At 38.8% G+C, this 21,616-nt stretch overlaps 1 protein-coding gene across 29 annotated transcripts in view; it reads right to left on the bottom strand.

Annotated features, from left to right (window-relative positions):
• Positions 1–21,616, bottom strand: part of CLASP1 (cytoplasmic linker associated protein 1) — a 249,181-nt gene that overhangs the window by 66,920 nt on the left and 160,645 nt on the right. For 9 of the 29 annotated variants that reach the window (XM_042445044.1, XM_042445043.1, XM_042445053.1 and 6 more), the window contains 4 exons: positions 17,313–17,339; positions 15,207–15,374; positions 12,828–12,935; positions 1,132–1,194 (listed from right to left, as the gene is read on the bottom strand). In XM_042445044.1, the coding sequence (XP_042300978.1) occupies positions 1,132–1,194; positions 12,828–12,935; positions 15,207–15,374; positions 17,313–17,339 (366 nt within the window). The remainder of the gene's footprint in view (positions 1–1,131; positions 1,195–12,827; positions 12,936–15,206; positions 15,375–17,312; positions 17,340–21,616) is intronic. The other 20 variants (XM_042445054.1, XM_042445061.1, XM_042445055.1 and 17 more) reach the window with 4 other exon arrangements.

Raw genomic sequence — 21,616 nt, 5'->3', positions numbered from 1 at the left:
AGGGCCATCCAGTCCAACCCCCTGCTATGCAGGAACTCTCAATCAAAATGTGGAATATTGTTCATAGCAAGTGGGTTTTTAAAACTTATTGTTAAATGCAGAAATAGAAGAAAACACCACCCTTCCTGCTAAATAAACCAAAAGCAAGAGTTTTATGTGTAGAATACATGGTTATAGCATAAAATATTGTATTGAACACAAATTCTTCTACTAGCGATTACCATTTTGCATCACAGCACAGGCCATGCACATAATGCTACACCAGATTCTATATACATGAAAAGAAAGAAGCCTGACTAAAGCTCTGGGTTTATGCAACCTGTCCTCTTCATGACTCCCATGGCCAGGAGGAGGAATGAACCAGGATTCAATTTTACTTTCCACTATCTCTGGCCCACCATACCATACAAAACAGGAATTGTGGTTTAAAATCAACTTTAATTAGTATAGAAACTAGCTTCAGTTGTGTCACAGGTTTGTAAAATGTAACTGAATAGTTTATTTAAAACCATGATTCCTGGTTCATATGTAACAGTCTAGGAACAAGCCACATTAGAAAGCATTCTTGGATTATTCATCCTCCCAGTCATTCTAGAAGAAAAGAGAGAAGTTACATGATACTGGCAATTTCTTCTCACCTCATATGGTGCAGCATTACATAAGAAATTAGTGAGATATTAAAATGAAAACTCTACAGGTGAATGTTGAATCTCATCATTATTGGTACTAACCAGCTCTGCCATTTATGAAACAATAGAAATTTGCAGCATTGAGAAACACTATACAGTCACTGTGGCTGCTTTCAAGAGGAGTGTACAAAGAATCCACTATATCCTGGTACTACATATGCAATGTACCTGACAGACATATATGTAAATTACATCACAATGCTCTGGGTAGCCATTTTAACATTGTTTCCTTTCCAGGAACAACATAAAAAAAGGAAAATGAAATACATTCAAAACACAAAATGACAAAAGCATGTTGAAACAAAGAGAAATCCTATGGTGGGTGGGAAGGGGGGGAAAGCACATGCTAAGTGCTGAGTGACATTTGTGAAAGCAAATGTTAAAATGGCAATAAAAAGAGATGATATTAAGAAGCAGATTCATGCAGTTAGCACTTGTTCACCTGACTGCCCAACAGAATCAGCAGTGGAGAGAGCACTAGTGGACCTGGAATGACGTCGAGAGGCTGCAAGTAGAAGGAATGGCAACACCCACAGAATTAACACACATGTACTTGAGACAAAAAAAAAAAAAATCACGCCACAATCCAAAGGGGATGCACATGATTTAATACCAACACTGGTGTTACACAGTGAAAGGAAATGGCTTTGCATATGAATAGCTATATAGATCAAGTGCAAGCCCCATGGAAGCACCAACATCAGCCTGCCCTCCATCCCTCTGCCACCTCCTTCCCATCTACAGGACACAATGCATGAAAAACGATAGGAATTTTTTAAAAGACTTCCAGGTTTATGCATTCCAGCCAAGATCGGCAAGTCAAAATCACCTGCCAGATCCAGGAGAATTGCTATGAGAACATGAAGTGATCAACTCAGTAGCAACAGGATTTAGATGTGATCAATCCAAATCCCATGGTAGAGCCATAATGAATAATTAGAAACTGTGCTTGTAAGTACAAAATCTCAGCTTTCGCTTTCACAGATGTAAACTCATGGTCAATAAAAAGGAATTTTTTAGTTAGGGATAAACTACCCAAATGCTGAAAATTAAAAAGACAGTAAAGGCAAATTAATTCTGTTACATACATTACTTCATACATTATAAGCAGCCCTCCCACACAAAACATACACACACCAACCTTTATTACCCAATCTCCATCAGTTCGAATATACAATGCTACCTTAAACAGATTCAGAATACTGGTCCATCTGATCCATCAATTTTAACTGGCAGCAGCAATCCCAGGCCTCAGCCAAGAACATCTTTGCTACACCTGACAACTGTGATCCATTAACTGTAGGCATCAAGGTCTGAATGTGGAATCTACCAGCAGTTCAATGCAGTGGTACCATTTCATACAACTATATGGCCCAAACAACTTATACATACAGTTACAATATGGAAAAAAGTGGTTTTGAATTAATAGATTTGGATCATTAGGGACTGATAACACATGTTCTGTTGAATATGAAACAATCTACAATTAGTATTAGTAGCTTGATAACACTGAGTACCTAAAGATCTAAAAGAACTAACACCAAAGCCCGAAATGCATGGGTCAAATAAAGTGGCTTGTGGACGCTTTCAGGGTATGTTGTGTAGATGATGCACACCCCCAAAGCAGCTGGAAGCTGCACCGAGGCTGCATTATTGTCCAAAGGACCAGATTAAAAAGGAGTCAATTTGAATCGACTCCAGGCCAGCGCAGCTTGGAACCTGCGGTGGTGGCCTGCTTTGGGAGCAGGCTCTCCAGCTGCCATGGTGCCAGCCCAATCTCAGCCAGAGGCCACTCTTTAATGTCCATCTGATTCGCCCCCTAATCACTTAAACCAGATCTTATGCACAACTATTGAGTAAGAGATCCAACAGCAAATGATTTCTCAAGGTCATTGAAATTCTACAAGTCCATTTTTTATTTAACCCAAATCAGGCTACTATTAGAGGTTATGATGACCTTTCAGTCTGTAATAGTTACAGAATATACTGGAAAAGATCAGAAAAATTCCAAAAGTGAGACTGTCTTGAATCTGTTACTTGCTTGTCTAGGCTTTTAAACAGATGAATAGCAGAAGGGTGGAAGGAACATATGCATAGTGATCCAGAAGAAATAAAGATACTAGATGCAATGAAAGGTCCTGCTTGAATCAATCAAACAAGTTTTAGATAAAAAAAAATCAGAATATAATGTTATTTAGCAACATTTTAAAAATATATTCTAATGAGAATTGATTTTCTCTGGTGTGAATCTAATGTAATAATAATCTCTGCACTAACTTTCTTCCAATACATTGATGTTTCTTGTTTACATCTATAATGAATATGTGAGAGCTGGTCATTCAATGAAAAGATAAGGCAATTTCTCAGCTGCAGACTGGTAGACATTCACCATTTGCAAGGAAAGCCATCTGGCCAGAACATACTTACCTTTAAATCTAGGACAATAAAATATTTGTATGATAATAACATGTTGACAGATGCTAAAAAAATGCTACATACAATGCCAAATGGCTAAACGAAGAATTCATCCTCAATCAAACGTATTTATGCATGCCTGCATTATCCAAAGAGAAAGAAGACACGGCTGGGAAAAGTGTACTTCAGTTTTAGTTTACATAATTAAACTACTGAATCACCAAATTTGTATTATACACATAGCTGTACCTTTAATAGTTCATCTGGATCTAGCCTTTCCATCTGAATGATCACAAATGCACATGATCTCTTTTCTTTCCAGAACAGAAATCAAACTTCCACTTTCCCTTTAAAAAGTAGTGAGATACCTTGCAAAAAATATCCCAAATCGGTAGGAATATGTATTACAATTGGTTGTTCATTTTGTCAGGAAGTATATATAGCTTTAAATTTACATTTCAAAAGTATTAAGAATTGTACATATCTTATACAGGTATTTGCTGCAGTACACCCTATTTAGGTTTTCATAACTATTTATGTCTAATTGGATAGTTATATGTCTGGGGGCAAAATCATAAATAGTTGGTTCCATGAGTTAGGAAATGTCAAATTAACATGAAAACTATCAAAATTTATTGTTGTCTTAATTATAGGAAATAACTGAAGCACAAGTAAGGGGGTGTTTTTTGAGTGACTGAAAAATATTGTGGGGCACAAAATCTTCCTCCACTCCCCATCTGCAAGGCTGAATTGTTCAGAAGAGGCCTTTAAAAAAATACAACAACCAGAAATTGAGTTCCTGGTCACTTCCTGATGTAAAAAAGGCCTCTCCTGAGCCTAAAACACCTGGGCAGGGGGTGAAATGTGGTAAAAATGCCTCTTCCCCTTCAATTGTGGGAGGGAATGTTTTTGATTATTTTTGTGATGTGTGTGTGTGTGTGTACATGGTCTGCCAATGTTTCCTTGGGTGTTAATGGGGTCCCCTGTCCCCTGACAGTTACCCACTCCTGGCCTAAACCCTAGAAAAAAATAGAGGTATTTCCCCATGCTTCTGCACTGCCAGGCAATTCAAAGCAAAGCTTCCTTCTGTAATGTAACAGTTACACTTTGCCCACCTTCAAAGCTCACCATTAAGTACTGATGAAAGGATGAGACAATGGCACTGTTAGTATGGAGAAGCTTTGGCCTGGGACAGACCACCCCAAAAGGGCACCCCTGGCAGCGGCCTGTTATTGTCCAGGACAACGCAGCCACCAAACCACGCAGCGTCCCTCCGGAGTAAAAAGAACCCAGAAAAAACTGGTTCTTTTTCAGTTGCTGGGTGGATGTCACGAGTGCGCAAATGGTGCACTCGTGATGTAACAGACACACAGTGACATGTGGATGCTGTGCGTCCCTGATATCAAGATGGCAGCGCCCTTGTGGATGGGATGCCACCATCAGGCCGGCGCCATTACATACTAGGGTTCTGGACCATGCAGTTGCTGCATGGTCCAGAACCCTAGTATTGCTGCCGCTATGCCCCTTTTGGCCCTCTGTCTCGGGCCTTTGTAACCTTCAAATGAGACTGAGAAGTTCGGGTTTATTTTGGCTCCGGCTTCCTCAAAACTTTTTCAGATCATCCTCTAAACTAGTGGTTCTCAACCAGTGGGACATGTGCCACTAATAGGGGAATAATTTAGATGAGATGATGATGATGATGATGATTTTATTTAAGTTGGATACTAGACATACAAAAGTAATTTTTATACTTGAAAAAAGTAAAAGGCATCATATAAGATAGAAGATAGGATATTACACACTATGTAAGCGTGCGTCTATTCTAATACAAAATAATTTTACTAAAAATAGTATCCTTAATTCCAATTATTGTTCTCAACTTACAGTATATTCTCAGTATATTCCTTACAAAATACCTTCTTTCTTACTTTTTTATTATTAAAGTATCAATAAATTCTCCTTTATATCAAAAGATTTTTCCAAATATTTTATCACTGGATTCCATTCTTTCTTCCATTCTTCCTCCGATCTGTTATTTATCAGTCTTGTAAGCCTATCCATTTCTTTCATTTCCTGTATTTTAAATCTCCAATCTTCTATGCTTGGAGATTTATTAATCTTCCAATTCTGAGCAATAATTAATCTTGCTGCCGTTATCAGGTACAAGAACAGTCTCCAATACTTTTTTTCTATGTTTTTGTCAATACCTTTTAGCATATTCAATAGATATAGTTCTGGTATAAGATTAATATTACAGTACACCTAAAAATTTTTTGCATTTCTTGATGAATTTTATGCCAAAATTTACTGATCTTTTTACATGACCACCACATGTGGAAAAACGTCCCTTCATTTTTTTTACATCTCCAACACTTCAAGTCCCGTAGTTTGTAGATTTTTTTCATTTTTATTGGTGTAAGATACCTCCTGTTTGTGATTTTAAAGTGATTTTCTTTTAAAGCTTGCGAAGCGGTAAACCTATTTGTTTTATCCCAAGATTTTTTGCCAAGCTTCATATTCAATTGGATGTCCTATATCTTGTGCCCATCGCACCATGTTGTTTTTAATTACTTCTTCCTCTAAAGTCCTCTTAAGAAGTATTTTATAAAATTTTGATATTTTCTTTTCCTTCGTTCTCCACCATACTAAATCTATTTCATTTACTGTTAATTCAATCCCAAATTCCTTTACATCTTTTTTATATTTTGCTTTAATTTGTGCGTGTTCGAACCAGTTTATTTTAGCTCCTTCTGCGATCATTTCTTCCCAGTCCTTAAGCTTTATTTTTCCTTTCTTTTCCACTCTAATCAAGTCATTATATGTCAACCATTTTTGCTCTAAATTCTGCTTATATCTAAAGGCTTCTTGACTTGATATCCACAGTGGTATTTTGTTGTAAAACATTGTCTTCACTTTAACCCATGTTTAAAAAAGTGATTTTCTTATAGGATGTTCTAAAAAATCTTTAAACATTTTATGTGTTATCTGATCTTTATAAAAAAGATATGCGTGCCAACTGTATTTTAAATCAGCTCCTTCAAGATTCATGAGATCTGTATTTTCTAATTTTATCCAATCTTGGATCCAGCATAATTTGCTGGCCCACATATATAATTTTAAATCTGGTAACGCACTCCCCCTCCTCTATCTTTGCTATCTTTTAGAACAGCCCATTTTATCCTTGCTTTCCCTCCTCTCCAGACAAACTTCCTTAAATCCTTTTCCCAGTATTTTATTATCTCTTCTTTAGTAATAATTGGCAAATTAAAAAACAAAAACATAAGTTTAGGCAGCACTGCCATTTTGATAAGAGCGATTCTTCCTAGGATTGACAGGTTCAGATTATTCCATTTTATCAGATCATGTCTTATTTCTTCCCATTTCCCTCTATAATTGTTTTCATATAAGTTCGAGTTATTATTCATTAACCATATTCCTAAATATTTTACCTTCTTGGTCACCTTGCAACCCGTTTTGTTAATCAATTTCTCTTCTTCCTCCTTCTTGATGTTTCTAATTAATAATTTAGTCTTTTCTTTGTTTATCTTTAATCCAGCGAATCTTCCAAATTCCTTTAGTTCATTCATTAGATAGACAACTCCTTGACTAGGTTTCTCTACTATTGACACCATATCATCTGCAAAAGCAAGTATTTTTTTCTCTTTCCCTTTTATTTTAATTCCTTTAATCTTGTTGTTGTTCCTTATAGTGTTCATTAATACCTCTATTGTGCAGATAAACAATAGTGGGGATAAGGGGCATCCCTGTCTGGAACCTTTATATATTTTAAATTCCTCCGATTTCTCTCCGTTTATTTTTAATTGGGTATATTGTTGGTTATAAATTTGCTTTATACATCCTAAAAACCAGCCCCCTACTTTCATTCTTTTTAACACTTCTATCATGAACTCCCATTTCAGATTATCGAAGGCTTTTTCGGCATCAATAAACATTAAAGCTGACTTTTTTTGTTTGTTCTTATTATAATACTCTATGATATTAATCACTGTTCTAACATTATCTTTTGCTTGCTGTCCTGGTAAAAAGCCACTTTGATCCCTTTTATCACGTTATTCAGCACAATTTTAAATCTCTCAGCTAGTATCATCGCAAAGATCTTATAATCAACATTTAAAAGCGATATTGGTCTATAGTTTTGAACCAAAAGACTATTATTATTAGCCCGCCTCTCCCCGGAGGATCAGGATGGGTTACAATCAAAATAAAATGTAATAAAATAATAACACAATCCCATAAGGGCTTTCATAACAATTACAATTATTCTCCCTAATTCCCATGTCCTGTTGCAAGGGTAATGTACCATTTTCCTGTTGACCCCATCTACCATAGATGATTCAATCTGTGACTTTTGTGCATTTTAGCAGAAACAATTGTTCTAGTCCCATTCCCTCTACCTCCCAGCTTTCCATAAATTATCAATATAACAACCGAGTGTCTATGAAAGTATAAATGTTATAATAAAAAGTAGGGTGTTTTTTTTTTTAATTGCATGGTAAGATCCAGTTCTTTGATTGATGATGGTGAGAATGTAAGATGAAAAAAGACTGAAAGCCACTGCATTAGAGTCTGCGCATCCCAAACATTGCTATGGTGGACTACTTAATAAACTATAATTTTGTTCTACCAATCAAAACAGTCAGGACTCATATTTATGATGGTAGCTCTACATTTCCTTTTTGTTGTTATTGTTATTCATTTTGAAAAGTAGAAAAGCAGAGAAAAACACATATTCAACTCTTTATTTTAGTAACTGTAGTCATGTCTTTTTTATGTGATATGTACAAAGCTGAACTATAAATAAAATAAAATAAAGCTACTAAGGTCCCGATGTAATAGAAAAAAATACCTGTGCTTTCTTTTGAATTGCTAGAATGTGAATTAGTAATTCATTTCTAGCAGTAATTGAGAGGGATGAAAGATGTTCTTTTAGCATTAGTACTGCTGATTACAGTACATTTTAGTACATGTCCTAGCTTACTGAGAAACTGCCAGTCAGCTGTTACTTTTTTCAGCTAATAATTTTGTCAGTACTCCATCCATTACTAGAAAGATCTTATATCTCATCAAAACTCCCACAGCAAGAGTAGTGAAAGAACAGCAAACAAGCAGAGTATCTCAACTGTGCTATATACCAAAGTGAAAGAAAAATATGAAAGAGGAAATCTCTATTGAAACCTCTTATGGGCAGCATCCCCTTTTTGTACCCTCCAACTGACCTGATTTAGCAGAGACATCTTGATTAATTCTCGATTGTCCCACTTTCCACCTTTGTCCCCAGTTTACTTCAATTACAGTGGTACCCCGGGATACGAATTACCCAGGTTACGAATTTTTCGGGTTACGAAAAAATCCCATAGGGATTTATTGTTTCGGCTTACGAAGGTTTCTTCGGGTTACGAAAAAACCTCGGCGCTATTTTCCGCCACCGGAGGGCAGCAGAGAGCTATTTTTCCATTAGCGCCTATGGCAATTCGGCTTACGAAGGTTTTTCGGGTTACGAAATTAGCCGCGGAACGAATTAATTTCGTAACCCGAGGTACCACTGTACTGCCAACTAAGCTCCAAGTACAAATGCACTCAACTCAGGAATAGAGGAGAGGGCAGAATCTTGCTCTTCCCAGGAAGCTCAGGTAAAAACAAACTGGTGCAGCCTCTCCTAGTTTGTCTCTTCTTTGTCATTAATAACATATGTCATCTTGACCACCTTCTGATGTTACTTGAGCACACATGTCCCAGTTTTCATCTGTGAAATGCTGGAGGGTATCCCTTCTTGAACTTTCTTTTCCCACTAAAGTCCTAAAGAAATCCTCTCAGTCATAAAAATGTACAGTTTAAAAAAAAAAACCAGGTAGATAAACTCTCGAAATTTAGACCAAGAATATGCAATGGATCAAACTATGTTTATCACACTATACTCTTAAAGTGCTACTATTCCACTTTGACTCCTCTAGCTGCCTCCTGTTGCATTCTGGGACTGGCAGTTTTAAGGAGGGGTATTTAGAATACCTGAGAATTCTAAATACTCCTCCTTAAAACTGCAAATCCCAGAATGCAACAGGAGGCAGCTAGAGGAGTCAAAGTGGAATAGTAGCACTTTAAGAGTATAGTGTGATAAACATCAATGAGATCTCTTAGAAAGATAATAGAATAGATACCAAAGTCAACATCTTAGGTATACGAAGTGCAAGCCACTAAAATCAGAAAAATGTGAATTTATCAGATTTTAAAATACATAGGTTACATAAAGTGCTCTGAGCCTATTAAGCAGCCATAATTTATTCTATAGTCTCTATACTTGGTATACAGTCCTCCCTCCACATCTGCAGCCTTGGGATTTGTGGTTTTGATTATTTGTGAGGTCAAGACCACTAATGTGGGCATTCCTTCTTCTCTAGCAGGCTTTTCCCCTTGAGAGAAAAAGCCCAGGAGCCAACTCGCATCCCTTTCCTGGCTGGCCATGGAGCAATCCAGCAGGGAAAGGGAGGAGGAGCCACCACCCTCCGACACCCTTTCTCTGCATAATTGCTCTGTGAGCAGCCCAGGGAGTGATCAGGCAGGGAAAGGACCATGGTGGGGTGGAGGCTCCTCCTGCCTCTCCTTGCTCGATCACTCCCTGGACAGTCCACAGAGCGATCATATTGAGAAAGGGTTGGGGGGGGGGGCGGCAAGGGCCCTGTCACCCTGGAAAGGCTTGAGGGATTATTCTCCCAAGCCTTCTAGGGTGGCAGGGGCCGGAGGAAGGGACTGCTCCTTTCCCCTGAGCCCCTGCCACCCTGGAAAGGCCTGAGGGACACTTTTCAGGGTGGGAGAGGTTGAGGAAAGGAGTGCTCCATTCCTCCACCTCTCCCACCCGAGAAAGCCTCTCTCCTGGCATTTCCAAGGTGGGAGGGGTGGAGGAAAGGAGCATTCCTGTTCCCCCGCTCTTCCCACCCTGTAAATGGTTTCCGGGGGGGTCTCCTAACACCCGCGAATGTGGAGGGAGACTATATTCTGGGGGTTGTTCCTACTATGGTTTAAACTGTGGTTTAAATTAAGTGGATTCTCACTTAATTCAAATCATTGAAGCGATTCAGAAGGGGGGGCATGGTTTTTATCCATTTAACACACTTCAAAAAAGAGTTAAAGGGGTGTTTTTTGGGATGAATCGACTTATTCTCAAATACCAGTAAATCAATTTATCCCAGTGGGAACCACAGGCGGATTCGATTCTGCCCCAGCCCAAGTGGTAACTAGGCGGGGCGGATTCAATTCCGCCGCCAGTGACAGGGGGCAGCTGCAATGGCCCTGGCCATCTCCCCGTCACCAGCCTCCCTTCCTCTCCATACCTGGGCCACCGGCTTCTCTTTGGCCTTCCTGAAACCTCCTTTCCACCTTTCCCGGGTGCGGGGAATGGAAGAAGGTCAGGGGGAAGCTGGAAAGAAGGGTGGAGAGAAGCTGGGGAGGTTTCTCTGCAAGCTTCCCCGACCACAGAGAAGCTGGCGAAGCCGGTTGCAGGCCGAAGGAGGCCAGAAGTAGCCATAAGGAGACTGGGCCGAGGACAGTCTGGGCTAGGAGAGGCCAAGGTTCCTGATCCGAATTGGTAGAATCAGCACAAACTTAGTGGGAACCAGGAACTATTTTTGTGTCGATTCTTTAGTTTGGATCAGACACCAAATTCTCTGTAAGTGGGAACAAGGCCTTGGATACCCATGCTAAGTGTATAATGCAAACACATTTTGTTCCTGAATGACAAGGGGACCAGTACCAGCAGCATCCTTCATCTTTGTCTTCTATGCCACAGGTAGCTGACTATATTGTTATAATGGATTTTTAAAAAAACCCTCGAGTGCACAGAGCATACTTGGAATCACCAGTTATATCTTAAGTGACACCAGATTCCTGGGTATGGATTCTTGCTTTATAAATTTCAATCACACTAGCCAACCCAGGGGGATTAAAGAAGAAGAGAAAAAACTAAAGTACAGTGGTACCTCGGGATACGAAATACCCAGGTTACGAAATTTTCGGGATACGAAAAAATCCCATAGGAAATTATTGTTTCGGGTTACGAATGTTTTTTCGGGTTACGAAAAAACTTTTGGTGCTTTTTTCGGCTTTTTTGCACGGAATCGCGGCTTTTCCCCATTAGCGCCTATGGCAATTCGGCTTACGAAGGCTTTTCGGGTTACGAAAGCGGCCGCGTTACGAATTAATTTCGTAACCCGAGGCACCACTGTAGACCGAGTTGGACTGGTGCTAAACTGTTTCTGATTTATAGCACATAAATCTCATTTACTGTCTGTTATTACATTTATACACATGTCAAGTATAAATAGAGTGCTCCATTATGATCTAGCACCGCTAGAACTGAACAAGTATAAATTGATCAATGTCTGGGCTGGAGACTAGAGGGAGTTGCCCATATACCTTGCTCTGTGCTTTCTAACAGGAAGAATGGAACAGAATAAATTGTCAAATAAATGGTCGCTTACAATTCTCTTAGAACCTCTGCCCTCCCTCAATTCCCCAACCTTCCCTAGCAAAACTCAATTTATATATGTCAAGTGTTTTTTCATACAGTATTATTGCATCAGCATTATTAAAAGCTAGCCTCTGCAGACATTATACAAAGCAAGACATTATGTTCATGTTCATGAGATTTTTTCCTCCACTTCATGTTCATGAGATTTTTTCCTCCACTCTGAAAGCCCAAGAGGTACTGAGCAGATACTGCTAGAATTGTCACTACAGACTTTATAGTATATAGCTTTTTCTTTACATATCTTTTGTGATATGCTACAAAGAAATCTACCAGTAAAAATTATACAGTCTTTGCACACTGCTTTGATTTGAATAAAAAGTACCTTATGTCACACTTCGAACTGATAATTGGGTTTTATGCCAAGCTTGGATGCATATATAGAAATATATTCTTGCCTTTTAAGATGATAGGGTGCTCAGATTGGAGGAAAGGTTTCTTCAGAATATGTCATGCAACTATTTAGTCAGCAATACATAAAGAAGCATAAAATATAAAAAAGCGAAGTTTCATGTTACTGATTTGGAAAACTAACTTCTACTTGGACAAAGGCAGCAGATTCAGGTTTGGTTTTTTTAAAGAGTGACTGTGGAACTCCTGTGTTGTGAAATTAGGATGCATATATTGTGCTCTATGAATTGAGGAGCAACACTTTAAAATAAGGGATCTTTTTACTGTAATTAGAGAGCAGTAAAGAATTAGCCTGGCATAAAAGCCATGATATGGCATGCATACAGGCCACAGGATACAGTGAAAAGTAAAAAATAAATAAATTAAATTACAGGGACACTGTTTAAATTTCTTCCTTCCAGGCCAAATCTTTATTGCATTATATTGAAACTGTCATACTTTATGATAACACCACCCTTCCTTCCAAGAGTGCAAGCTAGCTGCTTTCAGAATGGTTGTATTTACCAAAACCAATGTTCAAATACTCCTGCAAAATTTGGAAACCATTAAATAGGTTTTAAACTAATGGGCCTTCATATTAAAGAAAAGCAGGATTTCAGCATGCAGAAAGGAACGGAGGAAATGTAGGGATCAGAAAGGGGGTGTGTGGTTAAAAAATAGGGGGAGAGAGAGTAAAGAAAACAAGCTCATTCCACCTAGTGATGTCTTAACTAGGCGATAAGAAGGTGAAGCGGGAAGGGCCCCTAGAAGCTCCAGTGCCTACTGGTACTCACCAAGTGGAGGGAAGCCCCGAGCAGGGCTTGTATCTCGGCTGCTCTCACGGCTGGTATCGCGGCTGCACCCCTGACTCACGCTGGGTCGGGGGATACGGCTGCTCCGTGCTAGCATGCAGCATGGAGGGTTTCAGAGAAGGTGAACACAAGTTTAATGAGGACACAATGCTCAGACAGGAAAGTCACATTCACGGTCATTATTGACATTAGTAAGTATCACTGGCAGCAGTCACCCATTCTGGCTTCTGGCTTGGCACAAACCAAGTGAAATGCATGCCAAGTTGCACTTTTTGTTCTTACAAATCAGTACACCTGAGAGGCCTGCCTGGCAGACAGTCCTAATTAGTGCTAAAGGATCAGAAGATCTTATTTGGAAGGAAAGCTTAGACTAACAGAAACAAAAAGCATGCCAAACTACTGAGGTGAAAAGAAGCATCGTGGGAAAGTTGTCTACATTGGAGAGACAGATGAAATATATGTTTAGTAGGAATTTAGCAATATGACTTTAAGACAATTTCACATATGCAGGTTTGCATATGGAATGGATGTACATTTACAGTTCTGAATTTATTTATTTATTTAATTCCTAGAGAGCAAGAAGAATGTCTCAAGTTGCCACTTTTAAAAATAAAATAAAATAAAATAAAAAGGCAACTACCCCATTCAACAGTGCAGCTTAAAAATGTCATATAAAATAGCATAGAGTGTTTCACTTTGTGCATATGGAATATTGACTGAAGATGAATACTAAACAACTAGAGCATCATTCCCTTATATAACCCGTTCCCCACAAACCCATCTTTGAGTTGCACTTGTGGCACAGGTAACACCTGTGCACTTGCGGCACAGGTAACAGGAATAAGACATTGTTTGTAATATACTGCTATGAAAGAGGAAGCATGAATCTTGGAATCAAGGTGATGTTCATACATCACTATATAAAAGGATTCCTGATTTATTTTGATTTACAGTAAATAAGCAATTAAGTTGATACATGCAGCCTGGTTATGCTCTCACTATTTTTCCCTTCACACAAGTATGTAAAACTAATCAATTGGGCATCTTTGTTTTTGGCTCTCAAATAGTCAGGATTGGTAAGCCAACAAGAAACTGTGAGTGTCTTAACTGTAGTTCATCCAAGCTCAACTTGACTGCACATTGTACTTTTCTTGGCTTGATTGGCTAACAAAAGACCATGTGTAAGTTTCACATTGTTATGACTGCACTACCCATGGCCTGATTCTGGCAAAATAATCTATTTATTTATTTATTTATTTATTTATTATATAATTGCCTGTTTAATCTTGATTTCCCAATCTCTATATTGCCTTGCCTCTTTGTGCATATAACTGTGGAGTATCTCCCTGGAGATCTACAGATAGGTAAGCTTCCCTTTGCATTACTACAAAGCTTTCTGCCCCTTCTCTCTCCCCAACCCATTCCTATGCCACTCATTAGATCTCATCTGAAGTTTCCACCCAGAATTGTATCTCTTTGGTTTTGCCATTCAACCCTACAGCTTGAGCTTTGACAGAATACTTGTTTCTCCTCCTGCCTCCCCAATTCTTCTCTTATTTGTTGAAGTCCTGATGGCTGATTGTAGAACTGATTACTCAATCCTAGCCCACCTGTTTATTGGGAAAACACAGTTCCAATCCTGGCCAGCATGTTCTAGTTTCACAATGAAAATTTGCAAACTGTAACTTCTATTTTCAAATTGAGATTTGCCAGGGCTACCAAATTTTACATATAAGAAGGCTGCCTATGGGTGTATAGCTATGTATCATAAATGTTTTTGTTTACAGGACACCTGTTTAAAAAGTGTTATGGGACATGCACCATAGTACTAGTGTAGGTTCCTTGGAGGGAAAACAGAATAAGTTGAATAGGTAACTTGACAGACGTAAGTGCAATTTTTGAGCATAAACATATACTTTGAAAAGGGAGTTAAAGGAGAAAAATGTGATATGACTAGGGAAGGAAATGTTTGCAATTACCAAAATTATCAACAAATATTCCATGGGTAATGATTCGATTTTATGCTCCATGGAATACATCTAAAGTCACAGGATAGTATCAAATCTTATGACTGGCAACAGAACTTAAACCACTGATTTAAAACAAGGATTATACTCAAATTGAAGTCATAATTAAACATAGAAAATTTAAATTAACCCCTGACTCCTGCTAGCTTCCATCTAGGTCCTATAGTTCTACTAATATACAATGTTATGTGGTGGGAATCACAGCCAAAACTTTAATGTGGTAAACCTATATGCAATGTTACCTTTCTACTACAACTGCTTTTGCCAATACTCAGTTTAAAACAAACAAAAAAACAGGCTCTGGGTTCCATACCATCACTACGGAGAATCTTACCTAGACCTATCCTGTTTGGGCTGGTCTCTCGGCTGCATCCTTGGCTTCGAGGGACTTTGCTGCGTTTGTCAGCTGATGATGGCACTGGGTGTCCTCTGGACGATCCACTGCTCAGTCCACCGTATGCACTTCCTAACAACTTCCCTGGGGAGCTGGATCGACTCCCAGCTAGAAAGGAACCACAGGTAAATACAAATCACTTTGAGTAACTCAAAACAATAAACTTCATATGAATTCAATTATAAGCAATAGAAGTTTCAATTAGATTAGAACAGGGCAGAGAATTCCAGAATCTGACCATAAATTAATAAAAACACCTGGTTATTGTCATATAAAGATGAAAGATTTGAAGATGATAACTGAGTGATGGGAGCTAGTTCCCTTAAATAATAAGCAGATGTAAGAGATAAGCTTACATATTACCTTGGAAAATACTATCTCCTTTCCTAAACCACAATTTTCACTGACATTTGAGTAGCAAATTGACTTTGGGGTCCCAACAAGCCCAACTCAAATGTTTAAATCTGGGCTGGATCCAAAAGTTGCAAGTGAAATACAGCAGCAAGTGAGGTAAAATTTCACTCTCACACCTGCAATTTCAGGCTAGTTTTCTCCATTATCACAACATACATCTGCAAAAGCAGTTCACCTTGCCAGGGAATTGGCCACTGTTATCCCTCTTCATCCTCAGCAAATTAGCTGCAGGATTTTGTGGACCTTTGATTTTGCATTTATAGGTCCCAGTATTTCTCATCTTGCACATCTGCTTAATGAAGCTTTCCTTTGAGAGGGCTCTCCAAGCACCTAAGGAAACTGTACCATAAACCTATCCTTCCTGTCTTATTGGATGAGCAAACATTAAACATTTCATTATTTTTAAAACTCTTAAAACATTTTAGTAAAAAGTATCAAGAAAGCATTCAACAGAACAGGCTGCTTTCCTTCTCTATAGGCAGTTGCAAAGATTATCAAATTCCTTTTCATCTTTTGAACCTGAAATTCCAAAGCACTTTGATTAGGGGAGTAAATTCCATAGAACAAGATAGTGGTTATGTCTGAATAAATGTGCATACAAGTGTTGTGCTAAATCATACTATAAACTAACCCATGACCAAATAAATGATCACATTCCTATTTTGTATACACATCTTCCTCCCAAAACATGTTTTTGATTTATTGCAGGGCTTTGCACCCTATCCCTACTCCGTAGTAAAAAAGATGTTGTTAATTTCAATCAAGTCAGTTTCAACTTTCAACTCTATAACTGAGAGAACTCTGAGAGATCCTATCACCAATAGCCCTTTTTAGGTCCTGCAAAATCAGGGCTGCAGCTTCCTTGATTAAGTCTATCCACCTGTAATGTGGTCTTCCTCTTTTCCTATTTCTTCCCAATTTACAAAGCATTATAGTATTTTCTAATGAGTCATATTGTCTCATAATCTGGCCAAAGAATCATTCTGGCTTCTAGGGCCAGTCCAGGCTTGATTTTCTCTGGAACTCATTAATTTGTTTTTTTTGTTGTTGTTGTTGTTGTTTGCAGTTTGTAGTTTCCATAGAACTCTCCTCCAGCACCACATTTCACATGAGTTGATTCTTTTCTTATCAGTTTTTTCACTGTCCAGTTCTCACAACTATACATGAGAAAAATGATGGAATGAAAGCAAAAAACACATTGGCTAAAAATACTCTAAAACTTTAGTCAGTAGTTTAAAATACAGAAAGAAAAAATCAGGAAATGCTCTCGGGACTTTCTGTGCAGTGTAAGTGACAATAATGTCCTTTGCTCTATAAAAACCAAACTTCTTTACAAATGTTGGTTTAATCTCACAAAAGCCAGTACAAGTGAATGGGAGAGGGGGACCAGCATAGTTTGATATTAAAGTCACAGCAATTAAGAAATCTTCTATTTGTGGCACAGGTAGTTCAACAAAGTAACTTAGGGTATTTGCCAAAAGCACCACTGATTTTTTGTTTTAATAGTACTATCATTTCAACCTCTGGGAGGGAGGTAAAGAGAGCAAATATCCTTAAACCATTAAAAACAGTAACAGGAAAGACAGGAAAGACATGGAAACAGGGTAAAAACAGGAAAAAAGAGTTTCTTACCACCAGCAGGGTTAGCTGATCTGGATCCTGGATTAGGACAGCAGATGAAAGGACAGGCAGAAAGTGAATCAGAGAAAGCAAGACAACACAGAGTTTCCAAGAAGCGCTGCTTGTTGCACACAACGACAATTGCTTCTTGACAAATACATCATTGCTCACACTTGGTAGTGTATTATGGATTAATGCATAGCAAGGTATTTCTACACAGACATCCATTGCATGAGCTGGTAAATCACTAAATAAAGCAATGCAGTGACTACATAAAGCTATGATGTGTGATACCATGTGTAGGCCCAGAATACAGTGGCTGTATAGGTCTTTAGCATGTCCATGCTGACAACAGCAATATCATCAGATGCAACATAGAAAGCATATGCAAATCTACTGCAGGTCATTAGAAAAGTAACACATATATCAGCATGGGATGTAGGGGGACTGGTGAAGAATGACCAAGGTACCCATTAGCAACGAACAGGAATGTCAGTAAACTTGTATTCAGCAGGTTTGTCCTAGCCCTATTGGACTAATATATACTAGTATTCCTCTCATACTTCCTACTCGCCCCTATAACAACTTATTAATTTTATTAAAATGCAGAACAGAAGGAAAGAAAATTGTAAGAACAAGATGAAACAACAAGAAAAAAGCAGCCTTGGCAATGCTGCTCACTAGCAATTCCTTGTAATAGAACTGCAACTAAAAAAGACAGAATATCTAGACAGTCTTGCCAAGTAATAGAAATTGCATTTGAATGTATGATAGTTTATAGACTACTGCAGAAGCAGCAGTACATATTTAGGCACAGGAGTGCTTTTCCAGCCTAATCTTCTTCATACAATTCTAGATTTCAACATGAAACCACAGTTGTCCCTCCATATTCGCTAGGGTTAGGGGAACAAGACCCCATGAATATGGAAAAACCGCAAATAACAAAAACACCGTTTTTACCTGAGAGGACACCTCTCTAGGAATCGCTAGGTCCTCCAGTGCAACTCTGTGGTCAATGTCCAACATACATTGACCATAGAATGGCACTGGAGTAGCTACAAATGGTCTTTCAGTGCAACTTTTAGTTAAAGTTGACCACAGAGTTGCACTGGAGGACCTAGACAGTCCTAGAGAGAACATATTAATGAAATCCGTGAATAATCAAATCCACAAATATGGACGGATGACTGTAGTGCAGAAGTCAACAGGATTATGGCACTAGTAAGAGGAAAAATGAATGACTTGTTGCAATACATTTCTGTTGTTTTGGTTTACCCAAATATTTTGGTTTGAAGCAACTATCTGGAGCTTGGCATATGACTGTTATGGATGAGCTGATCACTTGAAGCCTTCTGTTAGCTTGAATTCAAATTACGTTGAATTTACGTTTTTAACTACAAACATTCCAAGAGAGACTGAATCTTCTTCACAAATGTGTTAAACATCCATGTAAACATGAAAATGAACACGTAAAGATGGAAGAGCCTTTTCAAAGTAACAAATAAGAACATCTCGTATTTCAGTACTCTTAGACCTCTCAGTGGCCTTCGATACCACAGACCATGGCACCCTTCTGGAATGCCTGAGAGAGTTGGGTATCAGAGGCACTGTTCTACAGTGGTTCCGTTCCTACCTCTCGGGTAGATTCCAGATAGTGGCGCTGAGAGACAGTTGTTCTTCTAAAAGAGAGCTAAAATTTGGTGTCCCCCAGGGCGCCATCCTGTCTCCCATGCTGTTTAACATTTACATGAAGCCACTGGGTGATATCATCCAAAGACATGGGCCAGGGTGTTATCAGTATGCTGAGGACACCCAAATATATTTCTCTATGTCTCGGACTGATGCAGTGACTAAGGATGGCATCTCCTCTCTGAATGCCTGTCTTGGGGCAGTAATGGACTGGATGAGAGAAAACCGACTCAAGCTGAATCCAGGTAAGACGGAGGTACTCGTTATAGGAAACCCGAGCCCGGATATGGAGTTATGTCAGCCAATTTTGGATGGGGGGGTCACACTTCCCCTGAAAGACTCTATCCGCAGCTTGGGGATGCTCATCGACTCGTCGCTTTACCAGCTCAGGTGAATGTGACAGTTAGGAGCACTTGTTATCAGCTTCGGCTGATACGCCAGCTGCACCCCTTCCTGGAACTGGGAGACCTTGAAACAGTAGTACATGCACTGGTCCCTTCTCCATTAGACTTCTGTAATGCACTCTACATGAGGCTACGCTCATGCCAAGTTCGGAAACTTCAACTTGTACAAATATGGCAGACAAGTTAATTACAGGTACTTCTCGTAATGATCACATAACAACGGTTATGAAATCCCTTCACTGGCTGCCAATTAGTTTCTGGACAAGGTACAAGGTGTTGATGATGATTACCTTTAAAGCCCTACATGGCTTGGGTCCAGAATACTTAAGGGAACACATTCTTCCGTACTGTTCATCCCGCACTCTAAGGTCCTCGGGGAAGAATCTACTTCATCCAAAAAAATCTAGACTAACCTCAGTTACCCAGAGGGCCTTCTCCAACACTGCTCCGAAGCTATACAATGACCTGCCGAAGGAGATCCGCAACATTTCTACTCTTACAGCCTTTAAGAAGGCTCTTAAGACGGATCTCTTCCGGCAGGCCTTCCCTACCTAGTTCCTCTCCCCATTTACTGTGACTCAAGTCGCTCTGTCCACCAATTCTTCCCTTAAATTTAATGAAAATAATTAAATTAAAATTAATTAAAATAAAATTCCTGCCTCAAGAAGAAGAACCCTCCCTCCGTACCTACTGTCATCATCAGACCTGGGAGGGAGTGAAAAAGACAGGCCCAGTTCCATCAGGTGTAGCTGTAATTTCTGTGACTTACATCACTGTCTTTTATCTTATTTTATTGTATTTTATTTTATTGTATTCTCTGTATTTTTATTGCTGTAACCCGCCCGAATTGCTTGTGATTGGGCAGGCTATAAATAAATAAATAAATAAATAAATCATCATCATCATCATCATCATCCATTCTCCTCTTGCCCTACATAAATGATCAAAAGTCACAATATAGATCCAGCCCCTTGGCTCTTCAACATAATGATCCCAGAAGCAGAGGAACAAACATTGCATTTTTTCCGAACAAGGTAGAAAAGTAAAACAGTTTACAAAAATCCAGTTTACTAAAACAACTCCTTTCCTCTTCTATTAAAAATGATCATTGCTAAACATGTTCTTCCCTCTTTTGTGATTCAAATTTTCTCTTTATTTCTCATTCAGGACATTTTTTTAAAAAATGAGTTCTTTAATCTGGAATATTTTGGGATATCTCTGTAAGAATTCCAGTGTAATGCATGGTAGAAAAGTTCCTCACAGTTACAGCAGTGTTTGTGGGTGCAGAAAAAAGAGTCTTCCACAATATTCAAACATCCAAAGTCAGGAAGTACAACTTCACTTGTGGAACCTGTCAGCTCTTCTTGTTTGCAGAAAATAGTACCAATACAAATGCAAAAGATCTGATGGGACAGTTTTTGTTCCAGCTATGTGTTTGTTGAAATATACATGAAACTCGGTTTAGAGCTCTTCAGTCATGTTGTCATACAGACCTACCCTTTAGGTCTAGTTCTGTGTGACTTCTGTAATAAAACATGATTTTGGAAGACAATAATGTCTAATCTGAGTAGATTTGGGGGCAAAACAGACCACTTAAAAAAGGCGGATTGGGGCCGCCCTGGAGCTGTTCACCCAGGAGCCACAGCAAATAGATGCACATGGCCCCAATACACCCCAGAGCTGGCCCTAATAGGAGTGGGGGAAAATTAGGTCCTTTTTGGGCCAGTAAAGGCCCAAAAACTTGTCTGTTTAAGACCCATGCAATAGATACTCTGTTGTAGTACCTTGTACGTACAAGAATTAGGAAACTGAAATTCTATAATTTTCATCAAAGTCCCCATCCACTTGCATTTCATGGAATTGCTCTTAAAGTCATATCTTCCACTTTTCTGATTTTATTTAAAGCATTGCTTTGCATCTTTTCAGACTCTAAAGCAGGGATGGGAAAACTGGCTCCCCAATTATTGTTGGACTATTTCCCATTAGGCCCAGCTAATATGCCTAATGGTCAAGGATGATGACAGCTGGAACTCAAGAACATCTGGACAGCCACTGATTCTTAACTCCTGCTCTTATATATCAACTAGACCCAAGGGGATTTAAGTATTTCCCTGCCATAGTAAATCTTTAAAAGTTAATTCCTTCTTAAACAGAATTTAAGAATTGCAGGATTGAAAGATTTGGGTTCTAATAATCTATTTAAAATTGCATAATATGGAAAAA

This window comes from Sceloporus undulatus, chromosome 1 (assembly GCF_019175285.1).
Source record: "Sceloporus undulatus isolate JIND9_A2432 ecotype Alabama chromosome 1, SceUnd_v1.1, whole genome shotgun sequence".
Classification (NCBI taxonomy): Eukaryota; Metazoa; Chordata; class Lepidosauria; order Squamata; family Phrynosomatidae; genus Sceloporus; species Sceloporus undulatus.
Note: the sequence above shows the minus strand (reverse complement) of the source record. Positions and strands in the feature narration are given on the sequence as shown.